This window comes from Enhydra lutris, unplaced genomic scaffold (assembly GCF_002288905.1).
Source record: "Enhydra lutris kenyoni isolate GAN:26980312 unplaced genomic scaffold, ASM228890v2 scaffoldscaffold44, whole genome shotgun sequence".
Classification (NCBI taxonomy): domain Eukaryota; kingdom Metazoa; phylum Chordata; class Mammalia; order Carnivora; family Mustelidae; genus Enhydra; species Enhydra lutris.
The window spans coordinates 4,575,870-4,585,362 of NW_019154128.1; the positions used below are offsets into that span (position 1 = coordinate 4,575,870).

Consider the following 9,493-nt stretch of genomic DNA (forward strand, 5'->3'; position numbering starts at 1 on the left):
ACAAATGGAAGTCAATTTTTAATTTCAAAGAGTTTTTAAGCAATTTATCAGTAAACTTTATTAAGACCCTATCATAAACCAGCTGTATGCTATGATAAATACAGGACATTATAATCTCTAGGTGCCCATAAGATGAGAGAAGGAAAGAACATATACTTAAGACAAGAACAATGTTTTTACAATAAAATCAAAATACACAAGGGCTAAGCCACCAAATGTCACTGATCATTCCTTGGCAGACAGTCCGATTCAACAAGGGGGGCGGGTATTGACCCAGTGAACATGGAAAGTTTAAGCACTAAGTGTCTGGTAGAAAATAAAATTAAAGGTATGTATCATTGATAACTGATAATACTAGCTTTCAAAACAGGAAACTGGTCTACTGGTTTTCCTTATTATAAAAGTCAAAGGGGTGCCTAGCTGGCTCAGTCAAGAGCATGCTCTTGATCTCTGGGATGTAAGTTCAAGCCCCATGCTGGGTGCAGAGATTACTTAAAAATAAAATCTTAAAAAAAAAAAAAAAAAATCAAGGGCACCTGGGTGGCTCAGTCAGTTACGCATCCCACTCTTGGTTTCGCTCAGGTTATGAACTCAGGGTCCTGAGATGGAGCCCCAGGTTGGGCTCCGTGCTCAGCGGGGGAGGGGGGGGGCTGGGAATCTACTTGAGGATTCTCTCTCTTCCTCTTCCTCTGACCTACCTGCCCCGTGCTCACACACACTCTCCCTCTATATGTAAAATAAACAAATCTTTTTTAAAAAGTCATAAATATTTCAGAAAGCTAAATTAACATTCTTACATTATATTGACAGAGGATTTGGGAATCCATGGGTAGCCTTTGTAGGACATCATGACTGTCAACTGCTTATAATGCCAGTGCGGCTCTCACTAGTTTAAGACAAAAAACAAAACAAAAAGCCCAAGTACCTTAGTATAGCAAAACAGATCATAATCTGGGCCTTGCCAAAGTTTCATATCTCTCACCATTCTTGCACCAATTATTATACCAATTATAACTGCTATAACCAATTAGTTGTTGCTGCTAGATCCATTGACTCTGTAGGTCTCTGTCCCTTCTCTACCTATTAACATCATCATAGAACAGAACACCTCTCTTCTTTCATGAAGTCCTAACTGCTCCTGAAGACTGTAACATCTCCTTTGAGAAGCCGCCCATCACTCTACCCATTTCAACTCATTTGCACTAGGTACTGCACTTCTGTGCTCTTCTGTACTTACCTCTGCAAACCTTTATGGTAAACTGTGTGTAGGTCCCTGATATTCAGGGGTTTATAACCTGAAGTTTCACCATTCACAAACAAGATTCCCTCCTCCATCCCAAATTTGGTTCACTTAGATATTTGCAATTGTAGTGGCACTAATACAAAGCATGTATACAAGATGGGTACAAAAGAGGAAGTCGGCTAGTGAGGGTCCCAACTAAGCACACAGGAGTCATAGTTTAATGGAACTTGTTTCTTTTTCCAGATGGCATCAGTGTTTCTCACTTTTTTGACTGTGACCCACAGTAATAACTACTATTTAGATCACCACCTAGGACACACTTATACATATAAAAAAATGCAAAAATACCCTATGAGATGTATTTGATTATTATTATTCCACAGTTTTAGAAATATGGCCCCTAAGAAAAATGTAACTATGTTTTTCTTTTCCTGAGTGAGAAAGAGAGCACGTTTGTGTGTGCGCAGGAGTGGGGGGCAGAGCGAGAGAGGGAGAGGGAGAGAGAACCCTAAACAGGCTCCACCCCCCCCACTTGATCCATGACCCTGAGATCTTGACTTAAGCCCAAATAGAGTTGGATGTCCAACTGAGAGAGCCACCCAGGTAGCCCAAGAAAAATATAACTATTAATGTTAGATATAGAAGTGATGGAGTATTAATATTTAAGACAGACAAGCTCTGTGCCAAAAATAAAAAACAAAAAACTTTTATGAATATCTTTTAATCACATATATGGTAATAGTAAGGGTCTGAGTGGGGTCAGTTAAGTCCTTCAGTTATATGTGAGATGCGCTTCTTGTGGTAAAATATAAGCTGTGACACTACAAAGGAATTTGGGGATTCAGCAGTCTCGGGATCATCCCTGGAGAGTGCTAAGGGTCAATACTGTCTGCTAATTATTTGATAATGATTTGTTTACTTCACAGTGCCTGGCTCAAGTAAAGTGCTCAGTAAACATTTACCATATGGAGGGGAAAAAAAGCTTTATTTCAGTCAAGGAGATGAAAATTAAAGTATCAAGGAGAAATCACTGTTCACCCATCTTACTGAAAAAAATAGCTAATGCCAGTAGAAAAGGGGGCACGCTCATATATCAATGATGGAGTGTGGATTGCTACTGCCTTCCTGGAAAGCTATATGGAAATATCTATTCAAATGTAAGATGTACACATACTTTGCAACAATAAACTCCCAACTGGAATGCTCTTCTACACAAATAAAAGGAATAGTACCTAAGAATCATTACAGAATATTAACATATTAATGGTAAGAAAATGGAAACAAAATAAATGGCCATCAACCATTACCACTGACACGTATATATGCATATGATAAAAAGGATCATAGAGAAAGACAGAGGATACACAGATTCTGGAGTCTGAGGGAGGGACAGAAAGCACCCCTCCCACCCCACACATACACACATAAAGTGTCAGCAATGAAAACATTCTATATGCTACAGTCCCGTTTATAGCTAACTAAGCATATGCAAGGAAAATATACTCAAAAGAGATGCATGAAAAAATGAAAGTTTCAACATATTTTCCAATAATAAAGTATTAAGAGGTGCCTGGGTGGCTCAGTCGGTTAAGCATCCAACTCTTGGTTTTGGCCCAGGTCATGATCTCAGATCCTGGGATGGAGGCCCAAGTAGGGCTCCACGGCTGAGCAGGGAGTCTGCTTCTGCTTCTCCCTCTCCCTCTGCCTCTGTGTCTTCCCATGCTCATGCTCTCTCTCTTTCAAATAAAATCTTTTTTTAAAGTATTAAAAAATAAGTGATGGATAAATGAATAGATGGACTGGTTGATATAGATTAAAATATAAAAGAAAGATAATAAAAAATACACAGCATTCCTTTTTTCAATAGTTTTTATATAACATTTGACTTCTTGACAATATTTGGTACTTGTTTATCACATTCCCTACTGAAAACATTCGCCTGTTTTCAAGAACATCAGACTGTCTGGTCTCCACCCTACTTTTTTAGCAGTTCATTCTCAATCTTTAGGATGTTCTTTCTTGACTGCTGTCCTTCAGGACCTGTCCCTCTACTTATAACAATTCAGGACACGTTCACCAGGTGTTTGAATTCACTTCCAAGGCCTTGATTACTATCTACAAGTTAACGGAGGATTTGTAAATCAGATCTCTTCTTGAACTATAAATTTGTCAATTTTTGGGCCTACTGGAAATCTCCACTTGGACATCCCAATTAAAACTATATAATAAACATAATTACATCCAAAACTAAACTCGTTTTCTTCCCTCTCAAAACTTTTCCCTCCTTTTGAGATCCCATGTCAGCAAATGGCACCATCACCCAACTGAGTTCCGTGAAGCTAAAATCTTGGCTTCTCACTGCCCTCAGGAGTAAAGGAAATGTGAAAGTTCTGGTCTCCTTCTCTCCAGAGACAAGATGTTGGGGGAAAATTAAGAAAACAGAAACTGCACAGATGCAAGGCACTTTTAAAATCACTGTCAATCTTATCCACTGTGACTTTCTCCAGTAAGTCTTCCAGCCTACTGCAGGAGTCCAGTTCTCATTTACCTCCCCTGGCGCGGCCCTCCTCCCCATTGGACCGCGGGCAGGCCGGAAGGACCCGACCCTACACCACACCTAAGGCACGGACTCCCCTTAGCTTGGCAGCCAACTCAAGGAAGAGGGGTCACTCTAGTTCCGTCTGCAGACAACTTCCTCACCGCACCCTACGAAAACCAGAAACAACCTCGACTGGCCGCTGCAAACCAACAGCCATTCCTCCTCTCTCAACCTCAGACCTCTACTAAATACCCCAGACCCCTAAGTCCCGGTCTGAGCGCACGTGAGACGCCAGGGGAAGGTTGCGGCCGCGTCTCCACATCTTTGCGCTACACGGACCAGTGCTTCTCCCTTACCTGGAATCCAGTACCTGTCTGCAACTCAACAGCCCCGGCTTTCCAAACGCCTTGTCTCCGGGTGAGGCTAACCCTACCTCCAAGAAAGAGCCGGTAGAAAGCTGCTGCGCCGCAGGACACACAGGGAGTCGCCATATTGGCTACCGGAGAGCCAGGCGGCCCGGCAAAGGGGCAGGACTTGATAAAGCCTGCGCAGGCGCGGGTGGGAGCTAGGTTCCGGGGGCTGTCGGGAAGAAACAGGGGACGTGTTCTGCGGGCCGGAGCGGCTCGTCGCTGGTTGGGTGTGTGAGCCCTCGGGGCGTGTCCGGCTCCACCCCCTTGTTCGTTGTAGTCCTAAACTGAAGGGCTTGGCCTCTTTCCTCTCCAGCAGCTGCTGAATTCTCTGGTTGTTTAAGTCTCGGTACGACTTTTCACGTGGCTCTTCAACCAGCCCTTCCTTCCTTGCCTGGGGCTGCACCTCGAGCCAGCTCTCCTTGAACGGCAGAACTCGCGCCAAAGCAGAGGCTGGTGTTCTTGCTCACGTAAGAATGAACTCCAAGCCTTGGCTGCTATATATGTCTTTCTACTATGGGTTTCCCCTTCTCTCTACCTTTCCACATTTTCAGGGTCCAGGGTCTCCACCTGCCTCCAGAACTGCCAAACCACTCTACTTTCCATGGTGCTCACACGTCTATTGTTGAACTGTATAACGCGCAGGCTAAACCATTCACAGATGAGGACGAAACAGCCTTAGCTATGTTTACGCGCCTCTCCCCAGTGTCAGCGCTAAGCCTCACTTGAAATCCAATCGGAATTAAATACACCGTCATGGAATAAAAATGAGTATACCTTGCTTTCGGAGACTTGTGGGCCCTTGAGATTAACTCCCAGGGTGTTTTCTACAAAATACATTTTTAAATGATGCAGTAAGCCGCTCTGAAAGGATTTCCAAACATTTAGAATGGAAGGATCAGTAAAATTAAAACACAAACACACAAAGTTGTCAAGCAAATACATACACCATCATTTCTTAAAACACATTTAGTCATTAAAAAGGTAGAAATGACATAATCTCAGAAAAAAAAGTGTTCTTTTAAATGGAATGTATTTTGAGGTATTGAAAACTCACTCTTGTTCTGTTACTACATTTTAGACTAGTAAAACTTTCATCAGAAATTGGCAGAGGTTCACAAATTTGGGAACCAAAAATCTTCATAGCTCATTCAAATAGATGCCCTTAGACAGCAGTTCCCACACATTGTCACAAAAAAGGTTTTTAACTTAGTTGTGGGTATTTCATTAAATAGAAAACAAATAAATATGTGAAAGCAGAATTTTTACTATTTCTTTTAAAAAATGACATTCTGGAACGTATAAGAACTAAGTAAGTTCAGAAATTAAGGTGAGGGATTATTTTTCTTTTCTTTCTTTTTTTTTTTTTTTCTAAAATCCATGTTACAATCTTTCATTAGATTACAGTAAAGTGAATGTAATACATTTCCTGCCTCTAGGGGCAACACTTAGACTGCTGCATGAAATTTCCCGTGTAGCCTTTGAGTTTGGAACAAATAAACCATTATAGGTTGACATTAGGTACATAATTTGGAGTCAGAAAAAAAGACTGGAATCAGGAACATACTGGTAAACTTTTAAAATATTAAAAAAAAAAAACCCACCGTAGTTTTACCACTCAGCTAAAGCTTAGATTCATTTAAGTTTCCTCTCATTTTTGAACACCTCTTATGTCAGTGGCATCAGGCATCCTAAGCACAAGGATCATAAAGTCCCCAAGGTCCAATACGGTGGAATCACATCTAATGTGAGGGTTTGGTTCTAAAGTCAGCTTATAGTCAAAATGAACTAACAAGTGCTGCTGAGATGTGAGGTAGCAATAACTTGTAGATGCTTCTGGTGTGAGTACAGCCCTCCTGAAATCAACCAATCAATCAATGATGTTAAAAGGAATACACCCTACAATCCATCAATTACAGTCTTAGGTATATAGCCTGTATTATCATAAATTCTTGGGCAGTATACCAGAAGATGTGTATCTATGTCATCAGCGAGACCCCTGAAATCAGGAAACTTCTAGAAGCTCTGATTAACTGTAAATTTTTATCTTTTAGAAAGTAACAAATGGTTGGAATAAGAAAAAAAAAAAAAAAACTTTGAATATGACCCTCCCCCCAGAACAGACACCTGGACAGATGAATCATGAAGTATCTGAGTTTCATTATAATGTTAAAATCCCCACCCTGAGAGGAACATAGCCTCATTAGCATAACATACAACATATGTATAGACATGTTTTCTGAGTGGAAATGTGTAACTCTATGCCTGACCATTGCATGTGATGATGAAACCTTCCCCTCTAAATATCCATCCCAAACCCTAATAAAATGAACCTCCTTATCCCTGCTCTGGGGAACATGGCTTTGGAAAGATTCACGTGATCTCAGGCAGCTCCACCTGGTGTAGTCTCTGTGGCTAAGTCACCAAGGAGCAGACACACATCAGTGCATAAACATAAGAATATTCATAACATTCTTTTGTGGGTTTTTTTTTTTGTAACAGCAAAAGTAACCATTTATTGATCAGAGGATGGATGGATGTCAATGACAATGAATGAACCACAACCACACAATATGGATGGGTTTCACCAGGTAGAGGAAAAAAAAGAATTCACATATGCTTACCTAGTCTGATTCCATTTACATAAAGTTCAAAACCACGTAAAATGAAGCAAGATATTGTTTAAGGGTCTATCCCAATTTGTCGTAAAACCATAAAGAAAAGCAAAAGCATGATCAACACCCACTTGGGAATAGTAAATAACCCAGGAAGGAGGAAGAGGGTGCCGTGAGCAGAGCACACAGAAGTGTCAGTGTTCCTGCTAATGTTCTTTGTCTTTAGATGACTGGTGGACATACAGGTGTTCATTTTATCCTTGAATTTCTAAAAATATAGATACACATAACAGGTAGAGCTGATTTCATCTCACCTCCTGCCATGACTCACACCAGGAGATGTGGCAGGCTATGTCAGGAGTGTAAATTGGTACCAATTGTTATTTCTTTTTCCTGTGTTTCTCATATCCCATTTCCTTACTTTTCTCTCCTTCATTATCCCTTCTTCATCTCTTTCTTCCTCTTCCCTGTGTAGATTGCTTAATGAAGAATGATGTCATTTCCAGAAAAATCATACACACACACACACACACACACACACACGCACACACATACACACACACACACACACACACACACACCTTTTAAAAGATTCCTGGAACTAGAGTTTTGTGAATCAGTGTGAAAAAACTTAGCCTAGAAAAAGCACAAAGTCTTCATGGGTCCACAAATAACTGAGCTCTTCAGAGAACTTTGGGTCAAACACTCCATGGTTCATGGAAAGTGCACTGAATTTGGATCAAGAAATATGTGTTATCGTCTGAACTCTGCCACAAACTCTTTGACACTCGGTGGTTCGTTTAGCTTATGGAAAACCTACATTTCTCATTAGTGTAACCGAGGGGTGGATGAGATCAGTGGTTCTCAAAAGTATGGTCCCCAGAGCAGGAACCTCGGCATTCCTAATTATATTGTGTGTTAAATTGCATCCAATTCAGATGATGAAGTCCTAACACCCAGTACCTCATAACATGAACTTTTTTGGAAATAAGGGTTGTTCCAGAGGTAACCAGGTAAAAAAGAGGTCATTGCCATGGGTCCTAATCCAATATGATAATATTTTAGGAAGTCTCAGACTTCCAGCCTCCAGAATTGTGAGACAATAAATTTCTGTTGCTTAAGACACCAATTTTATGGCACAGCAGCACCAGGAATATACCCAGTGTATTGTTTTTTTAAAACGTCTACAACTTTTGGTACTCCTCCTTTTTTTTTTTTTAAGAGAAGATTTTATTTATTTGAGAGAGAGGGCATGCACAAGAGGGAGTATGAGTGAGAGGAGGGGCAGAGGGAGAAACAGAGTCCCCACTGAGCAGGGAGCCTGATGCAGGACTCGATCCCAGGACCCCGGGATCATGACCCAATCCAAAGGCAGACGCTTAACTGACTGAGCCACCCAGGTGCCCCGGTATGCCTCCTTTTAAAGGGTGAAGTCCTTCCTTTTGAATATGAGCTGGATTTAATGACCTGTCTCTGAAGGATAGACTTTGGATACCAGTCACAAAAGCTGTCTTCCTGCTTGCTCTCTGTCTCTTGAAGCACCCACTCTGGGGAGAATTCAGATGCTGTGTGGTGAGACAGCCATCTGGAGAGATCTGCCTAGGGAGGCACAAAAGTCTCTTGCTAAGAGAGGTGGGAGTGAGCCATCCTAAAACTGGGTCCTCCAGCCGAGTCTTCATATGACTTCAGTCCCCAACCAACAGCTTGATTACCACCTCAAGAGAGATCCTGAGCCAGAGCCACCAATCTTAGACTCTGGGCCACAGAAATTATGTGAACATATATGTATGTTCTTAAAAGAAGCCACTATGATATGGGGTAATTTGTCATGCAGCAATAAATAACAAACACACCTGGGAATTCCTTAGAAATGCAAATTCTTCAGTCCCAGTCAGACCTACTACATCTCAAAGTGAGACCCAGCATAAAGCCTTCCAAATCATTCACAGTTCTTGTCGAGATCAGATTCCATTACATTTCATCTGGTGTCAGTATCCTTTCATCCCAGCCATCTGGTCTGACCCTGCAGATCCCTATGTGCCTTTTGTGTGCATGTGTGGTTAAAAAATACATAATATAAAGTTTACCATTTTAACATTTCTGAGGGTATATAGTTCAGTGGCATTAAATACAGTCACAGTGTTGGGCAATCAGCACCACCATCCGTCTCCAAAACGTGTCAATCTTCCCAAACTGAAACTCTGTCCCCATCAGACACCTCCCAGTCTCCCTCTTCCCACTCCCTGGTAACCACCCTCCTCCCACTTTCTGTCTTCATGTATTTGACTATTTTAAGTACCACAGCTAAGTGATATCACACAGTATTTGTCCATTTGGGCCTGCCTTATTTTACTTAGCATACCATTTCCAAGTTTCACCCATGTGGTAGCATGTCTCAGGATTTTCATTCCTTTTTAAGGATCAATAGTATTCCGTTGTACATAGGTTCCACATTTGGTCTATCTGTCCATCCATCGCGGGACACGTGAGTTGTTTCCACCTTCTGACTATTGTGAATAATGGTGCTATGAACACTTGTGCACAAGTGTCTATTCGAATCCCGGCCTTTCAGTCCTTTTGGGTACATGTCCAGAAGTGACATTTCAGGATTCATGTTTTTAATGGGGCCAGACTTCCAACTTAACCTACCCAGGCAGGTGCCCACATATCATCAGTGAAATTTAAATCT

General features: G+C 41.4%; 1 protein-coding gene across 1 annotated transcript in view; it reads right to left on the reverse strand.

The window, feature by feature from the left end:
• Positions 1 to 4,335, reverse strand: part of LOC111155897 (mitochondrial ribosomal protein S9) — a 65,484-nt gene extending 61,149 nt beyond the window's left edge. The window contains exon 1 of the mRNA XM_022516360.1: positions 4,139 to 4,335. Coding sequence (XP_022372068.1) covers positions 4,139 to 4,273 — 135 coding nt within the window. The 5' untranslated portion in view covers positions 4,274 to 4,335. The remainder of the gene's footprint in view (positions 1 to 4,138) is intronic.
• Positions 4,336 to 9,493: the final 5,158 nt, after the last annotated feature.